The sequence below is a fragment of the Otolemur garnettii genome, unplaced genomic scaffold (genome assembly GCF_000181295.1).
Source record: "Otolemur garnettii isolate 467f Iridium unplaced genomic scaffold, OtoGar3 scaffold00021, whole genome shotgun sequence".
Classification (NCBI taxonomy): domain Eukaryota; kingdom Metazoa; phylum Chordata; class Mammalia; order Primates; family Galagidae; genus Otolemur; species Otolemur garnettii.
The window spans coordinates 7639620-7659100 of NW_003852416.1; the positions used below are offsets into that span (position 1 = coordinate 7639620).

Genomic DNA, 19481 nt, shown 5'->3' on the forward strand with positions numbered 1-19481 from the left:
TTTCATAGACCAGAACAATAATCTTCATACATAATATAAAAATATAACACTGTCAAATTAATTTTTTAATTTGGTCTAAGCAGTGCATATGAGCTGATTTGCACTGAACATTGTTTTATTCCTGATGAGAATATTTGAAAATCACGGTGGTACTTTGTAGATCCTCCCTGCCTGGATAAAAAATGAATTTTTGTCAGGGACTCTTTCCACCCTACTTCCTTTTAGCTCAGATCTATATCTCTGGGCTATAGGCAGCTGAGTCTTTAGGGGTTTTTTTGTTTTGTTTTGTTTTGTTTTTTTCTTGAGACAGAGTCTCACTTTGTCACCCTCAGTAGAATGCTGTGGCTTCACAGCTCACAGCAACCTCAGACTCTTCGGCTTAAGTGATTATCTTGCCTCAGCCTCCGGAGTAGCTGGGACTACAGTTGCCTACCACAACACCTGGCTATTTTTAGAGACAGGGTCTTGCTCTTGGCTCAGGCTGGTCTGGATCCTGTGACCTCAGACAGTCCACCTACCTCAGCCTCCTAGAGTGCTGGGGTTACAGGTCTCTCTCAGTAAATTTTTTATCTTCATTAATGTACATTGTTCCATTATTTTGGTTTGTGATTTCTCTTTTAGTGCTTCCATTGGGGTCCTATTCATGAAGTGTTTCTTATAGGTTCTTGAGGTAGTCATTTTTTCCTCACAGAGCTGAAGGACTTCTAAACATTCTTTGGCACTAATTTTCCAGTCACTAGCATTATTTCTTACTTAACATTTTATGGGGATAATTAGGGAATGCCAGACTGTAACTGAGATTAATTAGTGAAACTGTATGCAAAGACACAGAACTTTGCAGTAGCCCTACTGGTTATAGCCAACTTGGATTGGTTTTCCTAGTCTTTTTTCTTTTTGAAAGGGAAAGATTTTTAAAGGAATTATTAGTTTGTGGTCTTAGTTATATCACATCATGGTATATGTGCAAGTATACATGGGATTTTGGCTTAAATTTTTTTTGTTTAATTTTGATGTTTCAATTTCCTAGATGTAAAACGAAGATCAAGAGCAGATTTGAAGACGCCCAAAGTGAACTGGTGCCAGTCAGCATGTCAGAAACAAAGAATGTAGCTGCCATTCCCTGTGATAAAAATACTGGGAGAACATCTGAATTAAAGGACGACTCATGCAGCTCGTTTTCTGGTGATGAAAGCAGCAGATTAGAAAATGAGTTCAAACTATTGTCATTCAACTCTGAAAAAACTTTATGTCAGCCTACCAAACATAATCAAATTGAAGCTCAGGGAAACTATAATCCAGATTATGGTGGAGGAGAGGATTCTTGTGCTAAAATAGACACATGTCCAGAAAATTCTGAACAAACAGGTGATTTTCCTAGTGGAGATTTTGCAAAGCAAATTTCAGAAACAAATGAAACAGAACAGACAGTAACGCAAATACTGGAGAAATTAAGGTCATCTACCTTTACAGAAGCAGCTAATCAAAAGACTTATTCAGAAAGTCCTTATGATACAGACTGCACCAAGAAACTTATTTCAAAGATAAAGAGTGTTTCAGCATCAGAGGATTTGTTGGAAGAAATAGAATCTGAGCTCTTATCTGCAGAGTTTGCGGAAGAACACCGAGTACCAAATGGGATGAAAAAGGGAGAGCATGCATTAGTTCTCTTTGACAAGTGTGTGCAAGACAAGTATTTGCAGCAGGAACACACCATAAAAATGTAAGTTTTTTATTTTAGGTTTTTTTTTCACAGATCACAATTGAATTTTTTAAAGGGAAGTGTCATCTTACCCACTTGTAATTCCACCGGAGAGTCATGCACATAGTAGTTGAGCAAAGAATGTGTACTTACTGAATAATTGAACAAATGTCAAATTTTTGTAGTTATTTAACATCCTAGTTTAATAAATAATAGTGTAAATTCATTAAAGAGCTAGAAATTTTTATAAAGACAACCCAAATTTTTCATTTTTGAAAGAGTATAGAAATATGTTGTTAAAAATGAGAAATTCAAAAGGAAATGAGAAGTCATAAAAAAGTTTTTAAATCCTCCTTCTAAATTCAGTGATTTAAACAATTTAGAGATTACAAGAATTGTTTGTCATTCAGTAATGAGAACTTAGTTCTTTTCAGACTTCTCTTGGATTTGCAAAGCTAATTTTGTTTTAATGACAGTTTAATTTTAGTCTTTTTCATATGTATTATATATTTTTTTTTATAGCATTTATTTATTTATTTATTTTTTTAGACAGAGCCTCAAGCTGTCCCCCTGGGCAGAGTGCCGTGGCATTACAGCTCACAGCAACCTCCAACTCCTGGGCTCAAGCGAGTCTCCTGCCTCAGCCTCCCAAGTAGCTGGGACCACAGGCGCCCGCCACAACGCCCGGCTATTTTTTTTGGTTGCAGCCGTCATTGTTGTTTGGCGGGTCTGGGCCGGGGATTCGAACCTGCCACCTTAGGTGTACGTGGCTGGCGCCTTAGCCGGTTGAGCTATAGGCGCCGAGCCCATATGTATTATATTAACCTGTATTTTTATTCTAGATTTATATAGCTAAGTGACACATTTAGGTACTTTTTGACAAACTTGAAGAAAGTAAAATAAAACTAGCCTTCATTAAAATACAGCTCTTTTCAAAAAATGATATTTAAAAAAATTTTGAGTTGGGGGTGTGTAGAGAAGGAGGCAGGAAGTCAGTGTCTCAGAAGAGGATGACAGAGGAAAATTCACCATAATGGTTATGAAGTTGGCTTTTAATGATCTCCATTCTTCTGGCCTTTACTCCTCCAGGTTATCCTGCTCAGTGGATTAGTCTTCCCCAAAGCAGCTCACATTTCATTGGTTTACCAATGGCCTTTAATCTCTTAGTATCCAGGGCCTTTTTTTCTATTTTTAATTTTTATTTTTAATTGTGATTAGAATATGTATTACATAAAATTTACCATCTTAATTACTTCTAAGTAGACGGTTCCTTTGTGCTAACTATATTGACATTACTATGAAGTCAATCTGCAGATATTTTCACCTTGCAAATCTGAAACTCTGTACCCATTCAACAGTAACTCCCTATTCTCACCTACCCCCAGCCTCTGGCAACTACCATTCTACTTTCTGTGAGTTTGGCTACTCTTGATACTTCATGTAAGTGAAATCATACAGTACTTGTCTTTTTCTGACTGGCTTATTTGATTTAGCATAACTTGAGATTTACCCACGTAGTAAACATGTTGGAATTTTGTTCCTCTTTAAGGAATTTATGGATATGCCACATTTTTATTTATTCATTCATCTGTCATCGAACACCTGGGTTCTGTCTACCTTTTCTGGCTGATATAAATAATGCTGCTATGAACATGGGTGTACAGATGCCTCTTCCAGATGGCAAGGCCTTTCTTAATACTACCCAGAAACCAGTGCCTGCTTCTCTGTGCTCTTAGCCTTACTGGAACACTGATACTAGGTGAATGTATGTTTAGTTACTTGAAACCGTGGTGCTTCTCCTATTCTTGGTTATATAGGGTATCTTCTTCATTTTCCTGGGGTCAGTACTTAGCTTTGTTAGATGTTCCCCTTGAGATTATCTCTGATGTCTTTTCCCACTTTCCTTAGGTCTGGATTCTTAGCACTTTAATACTTCTGTTGTAAATTATAAGATGCTGTATCCTGAATAATAACAGCAAATGCTTATATGCTGTAAATTATGTGCCTGGCACATTAGCTATATTAACTTACAGACTTTTCACTACAACTCTCTGTGGCATGTACTGTTATTATCTCCATTTTACAGATGAGGTAACTGAAGTGCAGAGAGACTAGGTAACTTGTTCAAAGTCATGTGCTAATGAACACACATAAGTTAAAATCTGAACCTCATTAGTTGGATTTCAGAGGTTTGTTAAATGTGGTTATCAGGAATGAATTAGTTATGAGTTCAGTTTAGCTAAAAGTGTAAGGAATATAGTAGAAAATTGATTCCTCTATTTTGTTCCATCCTGTTAGAACAGTGGCAGCATGGGCGAGTGAGGTGAGCATAATTCTGATAGATGCTTGGAGCTGGAAGATCTCACTGCCGTTTGTAAGCTCTGTTATATTCACCAAAGGAACTTGTTTGAGTGAAGAATATTTTATCTAAGTAAGGAGGACAATATCTGATAGAATTGTTTTGTGAATATTAAGGCATTATACTAATAATCAGATATTTTAAATCTAGGTTAATCTTTTGTTATAATATTTTTAATTCCAAATAAAATGGAATAAAATGTGATTCAGGTCAGCTCTAAAACTACATTTTCCCCCCTTTTATCTTCATTTAATTTTCTTTTAATTGTTGAGGGTACCCAGAACCAGGTTACATTGCCTTTGTTAGATAAGGACTACCTTTCAGTTTCGTTGAAATTTTCATGAATGCATGTTTCCAGATAACTTTGTTTGTACATACATTCCCCTATTTTCTTTTTCCTCAACTTTGTTGAGGTATAATTTAAAAAATTGCATATATTGAAGTGCACAGTGTGCTCATTTGATATACATTGTAAAGTTATTACTACAGTCAAGTTGGTTAACATATCCATCACCTCATGTAATATATGTGTGTGTGTGTGTGTGTGTGGTGAGAACACTTCAGATCTACTCTCAACAAAATTTAAGTGTACAGTATGGTGTTATTAACGGTAGTCACTTTGACCAACATCTCCTCATTTCCTTTATACTATCTACCATTCTGTTCTGTTTCTGTTTTCTAAAACGGTATTATTGTCCAAGTTCCAACCAAAATTCTTAATTAAGAACAGTAACCTGTGTATAGGATGTGCATTTGGTGTGTAAGAAGAACAATTTGAGTGCTTAACTGCTCTTCTCTCCCCCCTCCCTGAGTTGTTTACTTGTGACCTGCAGCCAGTATTCTTGTGGCTCCTGTAGTTTTCTGTAACAAATTGAGTATACACCTTAGCATAAGTTAAACCACTGCACATAAAAGGCTCAATAAACGTGCATACTTTTGCCTCTTTCCCAAGCATTTGTATTATGGCTTCCTCACTGCATTCCTGGGCTTTGCTGCTGCCGCCTCAACGAGGCCTGCCTTGGCTACTTTTCTAAGACTGCAGCTCAAGTTATTCTGTGTCCTCTTGCTGTCCTTTACTTTTCTTGATAGGACTCAATCACTCCCTGACATTTTATTTATATTTCTTCATTGCCCGTTTTCATTTTCTCTATTAGAATGTAAGCTCCATGAGGGCAGGTACTGTTTGCTGACACAGTCCCCACAGATGATAGGTACTTGCTGCAAGCATTGGTTGAGTGAATAAGTGATCTTCAAAGTAGAAGGTAGAGAGGCCTGGGCTTTGGAATTAGACCTGCATCCAAAACAAAATTCAACCATTTCCTCCCTGTATAGTCTGGAACAAATTGTAGGCTAGTTTTATTTATTTACTTATTTTTAAGTAGTAAAAAACAGAAGTGATAATTTCATAGATTTATTTTCAATATTAAACAATGTGCTTTTGAAAAAGAAGGCTAACCTTAGCCAATAGTAAGTGTGCAAGAAATATTAGCTAACTATTGCTATTAATAATCCTATAATATTAGCTGTGAACCTTCTAAGGTACCTTATATTTCTGAGTACTTTGCATGCAGTTTGTGTAATTTCTCTTTTCCTAGGAGGCTCAGAATTGCTGCTTAAACTCTTGTTAGTTTACATAGACTACACATAATAACTATTAGAAAGCCATTTTGGACAGATTACTCTTTGCCACTGTTGGGGCTGTGTTGTGCTTTGCAGGGTGTTCCGCAGCATCCCTGGCCTCCACCGCTAGATGCCAGTAGCAACCCCTACCCCTGGTGTTACATCTAGGTATATCTCCAGACAAATGCCTGATGGGGCAACATTACCCTTGGATGAGAACCACTTACCTGAAAGGTTCCAATGCCAAGGGATAGGGTTTATAATTGAAATGCCCAAAGGCATAACTTTAGAAGGGTATGATTATATTTCACTTGAAATATGCGCATTTCTAGGAAAAAGATAATAGTGTCATTGACCAGCAGTTATTTTACAGAGTATCAGGTTTCATTATAAAAGGATTACCTAGGAATTCTAGTTTATTATAATCATAGGTTTCTACCCCTAATCTATAAACAGATTCTATCCCACCTGTCATTTTATCTTCATTTTTAATTATGTTTTACTTATACTGCCCTTTTTGTATTTAGGTTAATTAAAGAAAATAAGAAGCATCAGGATCTCATCTTAGACATTTGTTCAGAAAAAGACAATTTAAGAGAAGAACTAAAAAAAAGAACAGAAACAGAGAAGCAACATATGAGCACAATTAAACAGGTAAAAGGACAAAAATCTTTAAAGATCATCCTTCAATTTATAAAATAAATACGTTCCTGAAAAATTGTGTATAAATTGAAGCTCTGTAATAGAAATCATTTTGTTTTCCTTTTTTTTTTTTCTTTTTGAGGCAGAGTCTTGCTCTGTTGCATGAGCTAGAGTGCAATGGCGTGAGCCTAGCTCACAGCAATCTCAAACACCTGGACTCAAGCTATTCTCCTGCCTCCCTAGTAGCTGGTACTACAGGTACCTACCACAACGCCTGGCTAGTTTTTCTATTTTTTAGTACAGATAGGATCTTGTTCTTGCTTAGGCTAGTCTCTAGCTTCTAAACCCAAGTAATCCACTCACCTCAGCCTCCCAGAGTGCTAGGATTACAGACATGAGCAACTGTGCCCAACTAATTAACCGTATTTTAAATGCAGAGAATTGCATAGTATTTAAAGCAATTCTTATTTCCTTTTATGTAAATTTATAATTTTATGATATGCCTGACTGCTATATATAAGTTTTTGCTCAAAATAATCAAAAAGGCAGTTTGATTTGACAGTCAGCTTAGACTGTTTTTACCAATAGACAAGAAACAATAGATACATAAAAGTTTATGTATCTGGCTTATGGTTTAGTATGATTCTGTTCTCAGTATTTTTGTAAATACACTGTGAGCAGTGGCTCTCAATGGTTTACGTTTGGATTATGTGTGGCTAACTAGCTTTCCAAGCCTATTCTTCTCTCCTTTTCTTTTTAATGAACCAGTCTGATGCATGGATCAGCAAAGTGAATATTTTAACAGCAAAGCTGAGTTGCTCTTTGACAGCGATCTTTTCTGAGCTGCTTTTCTTCTGTGGACAGGATTAGAAGGATAAACTTAGAAGTATTTTCCATTGCTCCCACCTAACTGGCACCATGAAAGGGTATATGCCACATTTGGGTGTGGGACACAGCTACAACAGGGACTTTACCTAAAAAATGCAAACATTGTAACCTAATTGTTTGTACCCTCATATTAATTTGAAATAAAAAAATTAAAAAGTATTTCCTTGTCTTATTTTTCATAAAACGAGGCAATGAAAATAACAGTAAACAATTGGTAATAACATAAAAAATTAAATCAGGTGTCACTTATGACTTGGTATACTTAATGCACCTTTACATAATTCAAAGGTGACTATATTTGTAAAACTGTATGTATTTAATCCTGTATTTTATGTGTCTTAGGGCCACCACAAGTAAACCAAATTTAGAATGTTAAAGTGTGAGGGATCCTTAATGATAGATTGAGTCTGTATTTTGATAATGAAGTTACTCCTCATGACCCCTTCACACTGAACAGATAGGATAGAGCCAGTAAACTTCTCACAAGTTTTTTAGTGGTTGTGCTCCTTAGAAAGAGAAAATTGGGTTCACCTTCTTTTGCTAGCATTTAGAGAACTTGGTACTTCTAAATAGAAAACAAGTACAGCAGGATTTTCTTTCTTAATTTTATCTCTAGATCTGCAATATGGCAATCACATACATATAGGTGGCTGGTGGTTGCCATGCTGAGCACTTCAGAGGTGGCTAGTCTAAACTGAGAGGTGATGGAATGGAAAGGACATGCTTAATTTGGAAGACTTAATACCCAAGGAAGAGTAGAACTCCTCATTTTTTCATGTTAATTATATATCGAAATGGTAATATTTTGAATATATTTGGTTTAATAAACTATTACCTGTTTTCTTTCTGCTCTTTAAAATATGAGTTTTAGAAACTTTAAAATTACACATGGCTTATATCTCTTTTGGACAGTGTTGGGTTTTTTTTTTTCTTTTTTTTAGTGTTCATCTTTTTTTTTTTTTTTCCTTCAGTTTTTGGCCAGAGCCAGGTTTGAACCACCACCTCTGGTATATGGGGCTGGTACCCTTTGAGCCACAGGCACCACTCCAATCTTTTTTTTTTTTAATAGCTTTACTGAGATATAATTCACATGCCATACAGTTCAGTTATTTCAGGCATACATTTTAATGGCTTTTAATTGTACAACCATTGCCACAATTTTAGACATTTTATCACCCCGAAAGAAACTCTCTACCCATTAGTGGTCACATTTCTTCCCCCAACCCCCACCCCCAAGACAGAGTCTCACTTTGTTGCACTTGGCAGAGTGCCATAGCATCACGCATCACAGTTCACAGCAACCTCCAACTCTTGGGCTCACGCAATTCTCTTGCCTCACCCTCCCAAGTAGCTGAGACTACAGATGCCCGCCACAATGCCTGGCTATTTTTAGAAGCGATGTCTCGCTCTGGCTCAGGCTGGTCTTGAACCTGTGGACTCAGGCAGTCCACCTGCCTCGGCCTCCCAAGTGCTGAGATTACAGGTGTGAGCTACTGCGCCCAGCCAGGGGTCACATTTCTTTTCCTTCCAACTTGACCCTCCCTGCTCTGCCCTAGGGAACAACCAGTTTATTTTCTGACTCTATAATTTGCCTATTCTGAACATTTCATAGGAATAAAATCATATAAGAAGTAGCCTTTTGTATCTTCTTTGACTTAGCATGTGTTTAAGGTTTCATATAAATTGTAACATATCTCAGTACTTCATTCTTTTTAATGATTAATCCATTATATACATATACAACATTTTGTTTATCCCTTCATCGGTTGATAGACATTAGGTTGTTGTCACCATTTGCCTATTAGAATCATGTCTTTGTGAAAATTCACATACACGTTTTTAGGTTTATGTACGCTTTCGTTTCTATGGGGGTATACCCAGGAGTGAAGAGAACAAATTGGGAAGTGTTCTCTTTATTTGAGGGGCAAAGATTTGTGAAGAATTGATATTAATTTTTCAATGTTTGGTAGAATTTAACCTGTGTGTCCATCTGGGCCTGAACTTTTTGTGGGCAGTTTCTATTGTTTTTTAATTATTAAATCAGTCTCTACTTGTCATAAATCTATTCAGAACTTCTATTTCTTCTTGTGAGAGTTTGATAGTTTACATCTTTCTGGGAATTTTCTATTTCATCTAGGTTCATAGTATTCATTCATAATTATTTTTAATTCTTGTAAAGTCAGTAGTAATGTCTTTCTTTCCCTGCAATTCTAGTAATTTTGAGCCAAGGCTTTTTTTTTTTGTCCTCAGTCTAGCTCAGTGGTTCTCAACCTTCCTAATGCTGCAGTGTATTTTCATTGTTAAAAAAGGTTTACAACCCACAGGTTGAAAACCGCTGGTCTCGCTAAATATTTGTCAATTTTATTTATTTTTTTCAAAGAACCAGTTTTTTGGTTTTGTTGTCTGTTTTTCTGTTCTCTAGTTCATTAATTTCCACACTTTTTTATTTTTCCTTCTGTTCTTTTCCTGGTGTCCTAAGGTAGAAGTTTAGGTTATTGATTCGATATCATTTCTTCTTTTTTAACATAGGTGTTTTTAGTTATAAATTTCCCTCCAAGCGTTGCTTTAGATGTATCCCCTAAGTTCTGGTATATTACATGTTCATCTTTATTCATTACTTAGTACTTTCTAATTTCTCATGTTATTTCTTCCATCAGATATTAGGGAGTGTGTTTAATTTTTACAAATACATGTATTTCTCAAATTTCATTCTTTACTGAGTTCTCATTTCAACTTGTGGTTGGAGAACATACATGGGTCATTAGGAAAGTTTTGAGATACACAGCAATCAAATACAAAATCCATGTGGATGGAAACAAATGAAGCCCTCCTAGCACCAGTAAGCTGAGCGAGTTGAAACTTGTACAGGTGAATCTGAAAGGACACTGTCAACTATGTTTCCTAGAAGTGAAATAATAAACCATAACATACTCTGTCTCAAAACTGTAGCAGTGACCCACTTTGTATGATTTCAGTCTTCTAAATTTATTGAGGTTTGTTTATAACCTAGCAAATGTTTTATCCTGGAGAATATTTCACATCACTTGATGAGAATGTGTATACACTGTTATTGCCCAGTATAGTGTGTTCTATATATAGATTAGATTCCGTTGTTTTATAGTGTTGTTAAAGTCCCCGATTTCCTTGTTAATCCTCTCATTCTATCCATTATTGAAAGTAGGATATCGAGGTCTCCAGCTGTTGTTGGCTTGTCTCTTTCCCCCTTCATTTCTGTTGGGTTTTGTCTCAGTATTTTGGTGCTATGTTGTTAGGTGCCTGTATACTATATGTATAACTGTCACATTTTTCTGGTGGATGGATCCCTTTTATCATTATGAAATACTCTTTATCTCTTGTAACGTTTTTTATGTCAATCTGTTTTGCGTGATACTAGGCCAGCCACTCCTGCTCTCTGCGTGCCATATCTTTGGCCATCTTTTTACTTTCAATGTATTTGTATCTTTGAACCTAAAGTACCTCCTGTAGACAGCATACAGTTGAATCTTTTAAATATATATATTTTTGGACAATTTTAGATTTATCCTGTTTTCCACAAATAAAGAATGTTCCTATTTAATCTTTTGAGTATCTCATTGATTTTTGAAATACTATGTATATAAATAAGAGATCTCTATAAGACTCTGATATTTTATTTTTCTAGAATATGAAATAGGCACTAATTAACTTTTGGTGAGCACTAACTTTTAAGTTAAATTCTTTTGTTTCCCAAAAAACAATTAAGGGGGGTACAAATGTTTTAGGTTCATGAATTGCAGGTCTTGAGTCTCAGCTGTTGGTGTGCCCATCACCCAAATAATGTTCACTGTATCCATTAGATAGGTTTTTGCCTCTCTCCTCTCCCTCCCCTGATGACTTTTACTTCTCTCTGTGTATATATGTGCTCATGGGTTAGTTCTAATTTAGTAATGAGTTGAGTACATGTAGTGTTTGTTTTTTCATTCTTGAGATACTTTACTTAGGAGAATAGTCTTTAGTTCATCCAGATTATTGCAGAAGGTATTAATTGATCATTTTTATGGCTGAGTAGTATACATGGTATACATATACCACATCTTACCATTCCACTCATTAATTGATGGGCACTTGTGTTGATTCCGCATCTTTGCAGTTGTGCTGCAGTTAACAATCAAGTGCAGGTGTCTTTTTGATGTAGTCATTTTTTTCCTTTGTGTAGATACCTAATAGCGGGACTGCTATTCAAATGGTCAAATGGTAGGTATTTTAGTTCTTTGAGGCATCTCCATACTGTTTTCTGCGGGGGTTACTAATTTGCAGACCCACCAACAATGTGTAAGTGCATTCCTTCCTCTTCTGTGTTCATACCAGCATCTGTTGATTTGGGGCTTTTAAATTAAAAACAATTCTAACTGGGGGAAGGTAGTAGGCATATCTCATTGTGGTTTTAATTTGCATTTCCCTGATGATTAGTGACAAATCTTATTTTTCATTTCAGTCTCACTTTCTGCCTTTTGGTAGGATTGTTTGGTCCACTTTCATTTAACATTAAGACAGTTGGATTTATGTCCACCATTTTACCTTTTCATATATAGAGAGATCTCGTGTTGTTTGGTTCCCTTATTCCTCCTTCAGTGCTTTCTTTTTTTGCTTAAAGTGAATATTTTCTAATAAAATACCTAAGTTTTTTCATGATGTTTTCACTATACATTAACTTCCCTCTATCCAAGGGGGTATGTTCTAAGACTCCCAGTAGATACCTAAAACTGCAGATAATATTGAACCCATCTTCACTAGTCACTTATCACATACTAACGCCATAACTTTTCCAGTTCGAGCCAAATTTCTTTTTCCTTCTTAATTTCACAGTTAGAAAATAAGTTCTTACTATGGATGTAGCAAACTCAGAGTACTTGTCTTTCTTTGTTGAGAACTTTCCCTGTTTCACTTAAATGAAACACTTTAGGGCCATTAAGTAAAAAAGTATAGGTTGCTTGAATACAAGCCCTGTAATACCTTGACAGTTTTTCTGATAACTGAGGTGGCTACTATGAAGAACTTAAGAAGTTAAAGCTTCCAGAGATAAACTGCTTGCTCAAGCCCTTGCAGCAAAAAATGTAATTCAGCAATACATACAGAGATGGCTCAAGAGAGAGACTAGGTATTTTTCACATCGTTAGTGTTATTAACTTGATACTCTGGTGACTAACTGGCAGGGGGTATATAGGTCGTGCATATGCGGGACAAAGGTTATGATTGAGGGCAGTGCCCATAGCTCAGCGGGTAGGGCGCTGGCCTCATACACCTAGGCTGGGGGGTTCGAACCCAGCCCAGGCCAGCTAGAACAACAGTGACAACTGCAACAACAACAAAAAATAGCTGGGTGTTGTGGCAGGTGCCTGTAGTCCCAGGTACTTAGGAGGCTGAGGCAAGAGAATCGCTTAGGCCTGAGAGTTTGAGGTTGCTGTGAGCTGTGATGCCATGGCACTCTACCAGGGCAAAAGCTGGAGACTCTGTCTCAAAACAAACAAACAAAAAACCAGATGACTGACAGCCTGGGCGCAAGGCTAGCAGGACAGCATGAGCTTTCATCATGCTGCTCAGAAAATGGCATGCAGCTTAAAACTTAGGAGTTGTTCATTTCTGGCATTTTCCATTTAATATTTTTGGATCCCGGTTGACCACAGGTAACAGAAATCATGGAAAGCAAAACTGTGTGAGGGGGGACTGCTATATTTGCCTTAGTTATTTCTCAGAGCATACTCTAGGCCAGGGCTTACCGCGTACTCCCTGTCTCATCAGAATCTCTTCAGATTTACACTAAATTAATTCCAATGAGATACAGAAACATTGCTAATAGTTAGTGATTTCTATGGTTGCAGTATATTCATTGTGCTCTTTATTTTTTTTTTTTTGAGATATTGGTGATCTGCTTGGTATAGTTATAAAAATAATATGGAAATAATTTTTTTTACAGTTAGAATCAAGAATAGAGGAACTTAACATGGAAGTTAAAGTTTCCAAAGATAAACTAGTAGTTCAAGACCTTGCAGCAAAAAATGCAATTCAGCAGTTACACAAAGAGATGGCCCAACGGATGGAACAGGTATTTTTCATATCATTCTCTTTAGTAACTTGATACTCTGGTGACTCTTGTTTGTGATAAGAAACCAAGCATGTTAGACTGTTTTGGACATCAGTGTTGTACTAAGAATAGGTCATTTTGTCTCGGTGTGTGACGCACCTTATAGGGGCAAGACACAGTTATATGAGGGACTTCACCTAACATATGTAATCAGTGTAACCTGGTTTCTTGGGCAAGACACAGTTATATGAGGGACTTTACCTAACATGTAATCAGCGTAACCTGGTTTCTGGTACCCTCAATGAATCCCCAATAATAAAAAAAAAGGTCATTTTATTTATGTAAAAGCAGCCTTTCGAAAAATGATAAGGTGATACATAAATATATGGTAATTATTTTGAAAAATTAAAGTATATGAGATAAAAAATGAAAATACTTCCTCTTCTCCTGCCTCTAATCCCTCTATATCCCATACTTTGTTCCACAGCTAATTATTGATGTTTTGGTTATATAGCCTACATCTGCATATACAAGTCACATGTGCTTTTTGTACATATTCATATACTTCCCCCACTTGATTGGAATTTTATTGTATAACTTTTTTAAAACCTTTTCTTTCCTGTTTAACATACCTTGGTAATCTTTTTGAGTTGGTGTATGATTCTCAGAAGAGGTCATTTTAAGTAGTCATTTTCTACATTACTTGCCTGAACTCTTTAAGGTTTAGGTCTTTTCTCATTTTTATTCCTTTACCCACAGAATTTTGCACAACTAACAATTAGTCCTCATAGTGAATTGAATCAGAGAGGGTTAACTCACTGCTTAACCCTCTAAATCCCATCCTTCTTGCCCTGAAGCTACTACCATGAGTGACATGCTGGCAGTAAATAAACAGGTTGTCCTCAACCTTTATTTGGGCGATTCTGTACAGTATACTCACCCTTTGTATTAGAAACATTGTTTAAAACTCTATCAGGCCTTAATCCTTTTGTAGTAATTCAAGGGAAATAATCTTAAGTTTCTGGTTTTAATGAAAACATAGCTGATCATTAGAGTTACCTAGTAAGATTTTTTAAAACAAACTGATAAAAATAAAAACAAAATAATAGGTAGATGTGCATGATAATAGTTCAAACAGTTTCAAGAGTTAGAGACCAGGGCCAGGCGCAGTGGCTCCTGCCTGTAATCCTAGCACTCTGGGAGGCGGAGGTGGGTGGATTGCCTGAGCTCACAAGTTTGAGACCAGCTTGAGCCAGAGTGAGATCCCATCCCTAAAAATAGCTGAGCATTGCAGTGGGTACCTGTAGTCCCAGCTACTCAGGAGGCTGAGGCCAGATAATTGCTTGAGCCCAAGAATTGGAGATTGCTGTGAGCTATGGTGCTACAGCACTCTACTGAGAGTGACAAAGTAAGACTCTGTCTCCAAAAAAAAAAAAAAAGTTTGAGACCAGCCTGAGCAAAGTGAGCCCCTGTCTCTACTGAGATTAGAAAAACTAGCCAGCATTGTGGGGGTCCCAGGTACTCGGGAGGCTGAGGCAAGTGGATTGTTTGAACCCAAGAATTTAAGGTTTCTGTGAGCTACAGTGATGCCCCAGCAATTTACCCAAGGTGACAAGGTGTCTTTAAAAAAAAAATTCTAACAATTAAAAAGTCCTTTTCCAATGATTTCACCCCTTTCTTGAAGGTAATCACCGATGCCAGTTTCCTGAAGCTGTGTCTTATGTGGACATCTATTTATTTTTAACAAATGGGCAACATGCTACTCATTTCCATGTACCCTTCTCTAGTAACGAAGAATACAGATGATGGAAATAGTAAATAACGGATTGAGGTTTAAAAGTTTCATTCATGGGAATGTTTTGCAAAAAAAACCCAAAAAATGTATTGGTAATATTAGAGGAAAATATTTATTTTGATATATTTCTACTTGGAAAAATATTTGTTATCTATGGCAGATGTGTTTGTTTTTTAAAGGCTAACAAGAAATGTGAAGAGGCACGCCAGGAAAAAGAAGCAATGGTAATGAAGTATGTAAGAGGTGAGAAGGAATCTTTAGACCTTCGAAAGGAAAAAGAGATACTTGAGAGAAAACTTAGAGATGCAAATAAGGAATTTGAGAAAAACACTAACAAAATTAAGCAGCTTTCTCAAGAGAAAGGACGGTTACACCAGCTGTATGAAACAAAGGTATAACTTGTGCCATTGGAGCTTATATGAAATTTGTTCTCTTTGCTTTTCCTTATTTAATCAAATAATCATAACTTAGCATGGCTAAATACTCAATTTTTATTTACCTTCTAAGAGCATGAATGTTTAATAATTCTAGTATTTTATTACTTGTCTGAAAAAGAAAGGTTTGCTGGGGAAAAGATAAAGTATTGGCACATGTTGTTTAGTAGATAACCTTTTCATTATCTTCTCTAAAACTTTTAAAATCTCTATGTTGAATAAAACAGTTTGTACCTCAAAGGAAGATTATACTGTATTTTAGTAAAATATGCACACGGTAGTGTCAAATGTGAATAGTTTTAGAGCCTCGGGTACCATTTGATAATAGTCTTAATGTAACTCTCTCTATAGACCAAAATTTATATTTTTCTCGGGGAACAACATGTCCTTCAATGCTGAGCTGGCTGTTGAGAACTTTTGCTGTTAACTAGCAGCCTCTTGACATAGTTAGATTTCTAGTTCACTATTATTTCTCAGTGATATTATTTTTAATTCATTAACTTTTAGTTCAGAAATACTGTCATTGTTCTGAGGAATTCTGACAGAACCATAGTTGTTCATATTTGACTTTAATGCCAGCCAAAGAAGAGTGATAAAGGTATAGCTCACACCTGTAATCCTAGCACTCTGGGAGGCCGAGGTGGGCGGATTGCCTGAGGTCACAAGTTCAAGACCAGCCTGAGCAAGAGCGAGATCCTATCTCTTAAAAATAGCCTGGCATTGTGGCAGGCTCTTGTAGTCCCCGCTACTCAGGAGGCTGAGGCAAGAGAATTGCTTGAGCCCAAGATTTGGAGGTTGCTGTGAACTGTGACACCATTGCATTCTAACGAAGGTGACAAAGTGAGACTTTGTCTCAAATAAGGAAAAAAAAGTCATAAAGGTATACCTGTGTTGACAATACATCCAGTTGTTTAAGATTTGAAAGTTAATCATCTTCATGTCTGTTGATTGGGTTTAGCATTTCACTGCCCTCTTATCATTTGAACTTTAGGTCAGTTTTATGGCCATAGTGTGCCAGCTCTTGAATTAACAATGTTATTGCACTGATTACTTTGAGGGAGTATAAAAGACACGTAACTAATTTGTTAATTGTTTAAATGAAAAAATATAACCAAGTGATATTATTTTAGGAAGGTGAAACAACCAGACTCATCAGAGAAATAGACAAATTAAAGGAAGATATCAACTCTCACATCATTAAAGTAAAATGGGCACAAAACAAATTAAAAGCTGAAATAGATTCACACAAGGTGAGTGACAACTTCTAGTAATTTCCTGAAACTATCAAATTTAACTTTACTTAATGGCAGACCATTTCAATTTTTTGTCTGAAAAAAACATTGCTAGACTAGTGTCTGGCCCCTCAGTGGCAGTGCTAGGAAGAGAACTTCCTGCTCACTGAGTACTTCTAACCACGCACATCCTTGTGGCCAGCTGTGTCTCTTTTTTGTCCATGCAGGAAACCAGAGATAAGCTGAAAGAAACAACAACAAAATTAACACAAGCAAAGGAAGAAGCAGATCAGATACGAAAAAACTGTCAGGATATGATAAAAACATATCAGGTATACTTTTCAAATAGATTTGTGTCAAATTATACTAAGTATCAGTTCTTTGTTTCATTAAATTTCTATATTTCCAGTATTTGAATTATAGAATGGATTGGATAGAGCAGTTAAAAAAATATAGGTTATTTCTTATTTTAAATTGCCTGCAACTTAAATGGGATCTTATTAGAGAAATTCCCAACCTCATAAAAACCCTAGAAAATGTTAGAAGAGTACAGAGATATGTGTAACTTTAAAAAAACTGCTCTGTATTATCTTAATATATATTAAGTGTGTTACTCTTATTCATGCGGAATAGACATTTAAAATCTTTCAATGAAATCTTCAGCTTTAGATGCAGTAGTATATTTCACAGTTAGTAAACTTAATTGCAAAGCTTTATTTACTTTTCAGAGTATAAAACTTTAAAAAATTTTCATGTTTTTTTTTTTCATTTCCTTTTCACTAGGAGTCAGAAGAAATTAAATCACACGAGCTTGATGCGAAACTTAGAGTCACAAAAGGAGAACTTGAAAAACAAATGCAAGAAAAATCTGACCAGCTAGAGGTGAGTACTTTTGTTCTTTGTAGATCCTAGTTGTATAATAAATACAGAAAGAGAAATAATGAGTACTTACTGCCATCTACTTTTAAGGCCTTTTGGAAGGCATAGGCAATAACTTTTAGATCTTGTTTAGTACATTATGATTTGTGGTTTCTTTTAAACTTTTTAAAAGATGCATCATGCCAAAATAAAAGAACTAGAAGATCTGAAGAGGACGTTTAAGGAGGGTATGGATGAGCTACGAACACTCAGAACAAAGGTAATTAAATCTTTAGTTGTGACTCTGGGGGAAGGGTAAATATCTTTAATTTTGGATTCATTTCTGATTTTTAAAGTGGCAGAGAAAGGAAATTTACGTAAAAATTTTCCAAAATTAAAGAACTCAGGAATAGAATAGCAATTCCTTAGAAGTATCATCAGCTTTTTTGTTGAAATGAAAATGTCTTTTACATTAGTCCCTTTGAAGTGCTTGCCAAACATTCCTATCTGACAGCACATTTGCTGTATCTATAACTTATTCTTGGCCTCTGATCTAAAGACAGCAAATCAGTTAGAGAGATAGTTGGACCTTAGAACTGTGAGTGTCAGAAAATAATAGAAAGACTTTTTATTTCTCTTGGGTTTATTTAATGGTCTCAGATGGATACAATTTTAATTTCTATTTATCTATTAAATTTTTTCCAGTATAGATAGTCTTTATTGTAAGAATAGTTATCTCTTTTAACTTAAATATGAAGGTGATCCATGCTGTCACTATGTATCATTCGGTTATTCAGAATGAGTAACAGGCTTTTAAGTAACCACCTTGAATTTAAGATCACTTACTAATTTTCAAAGTGTTTTTTGGGGGTACCTTCCTATTTGTTCTTGGCCAGTTCTTTGAGGTAGGTGGGGAAAGCATATTCTTTTTCAGGTGAAGAAATAGAGGTTCAATAAAAATAAAATGACATGCTAAAACTTCCATGACTAAACTTTTAAGAAATCTGAGACTACAACCCAGGGCTGTTAACTTCCCATTGTATTTTCTTCACGTTACCTAATACTGTTCTAGAAGTCAGCTTATATTATTAACACGGAACCACTATGTGAAATAGTTCATAAGGAGCAAGAAAATATTGTTTGTAGTTTAACTTGGTTATGATCATTTTTGATAGACGAAATGTCTGGAAGATGAACGATTAAGAACAGAAGAAGAACTATCAAAATATAAGGAAATTATTAATCGCCAGAAAGCTGAAATTCAGAATTTACTGGACAAAGTGAAAATTGTAGATCAAATACAAGAGCAGCTTCAAAGGTATAAAATGAGCAACTTTTGTTTGTGTTTAATAAATAGGCATTTTAATTCTATCTCTATTTTTAAAAGCAATTATTGCATTAAATGATAACAATTTTTACAATTTTACTATCTAAAGAAATTAAAATTTTTCTCTTCATTTGAACTTTTTTGGGTTCCCATCATGGCTTCTAAAAATCAAAGTTTATATTTTTTAAGGATTTGCAGTAGCCATTTATAAGACAAATGATTTATTTCGTTTTGTGATTCATTGCTTAGCTTTCAAATTTTGTTAGTTGTATATAATTCTTTCTCTTCCATCGAAAAAGTAAATCTAGATCTAGATCCTTGCATATGTATAGTTAGGTCGGGAGGAGGTAATATGCCTTGGCTTTTTTGAAACCACTTAACTCAACTTTACTTGTGACATTACCTGATTCCATTAGCCTGGATTTAGGTTGAATTCAAATATCTTCTTTTCCACACCTTACCTAAGCTGCTTACTGTTGCTAAAGAAATCTTCCCTATCATCCAGATTGATACTGCTATAAATTCATGGTTGCCAACCCTACTGAAATTTTTTTTTTTTTTTTTTT

General features: G+C 35.7%; 1 protein-coding gene across 3 annotated transcripts in view; it reads left to right on the forward strand.

Annotated features, from left to right (window-relative positions):
• Positions 1 to 19481, forward strand: part of CCDC186 (coiled-coil domain containing 186) — a 40257-nt gene that overhangs the window by 9122 nt on the left and 11654 nt on the right. Inside the window, exons 2-10 of one of the 3 annotated variants that reach the window (XM_012803566.2) lie at positions 1028 to 1720; positions 6206 to 6332; positions 13162 to 13290; positions 15244 to 15456; positions 16629 to 16748; positions 16958 to 17062; positions 17514 to 17612; positions 17782 to 17868; positions 18764 to 18906. In XM_012803566.2, the coding sequence (XP_012659020.1) occupies positions 1089 to 1720; positions 6206 to 6332; positions 13162 to 13290; positions 15244 to 15456; positions 16629 to 16748; positions 16958 to 17062; positions 17514 to 17612; positions 17782 to 17868; positions 18764 to 18906 (1655 nt within the window). In that variant the 5' untranslated portion in view covers positions 1028 to 1088. Of the gene's footprint in view, positions 1 to 1027; positions 1721 to 6205; positions 6333 to 13161; positions 13291 to 15243; positions 15457 to 16628; positions 16749 to 16957; positions 17063 to 17513; positions 17613 to 17781; positions 17869 to 18763; positions 18907 to 19481 lie in introns of those variants that run through there. The other 2 variants (XM_023511743.1, XM_023511744.1) reach the window with 2 other exon arrangements.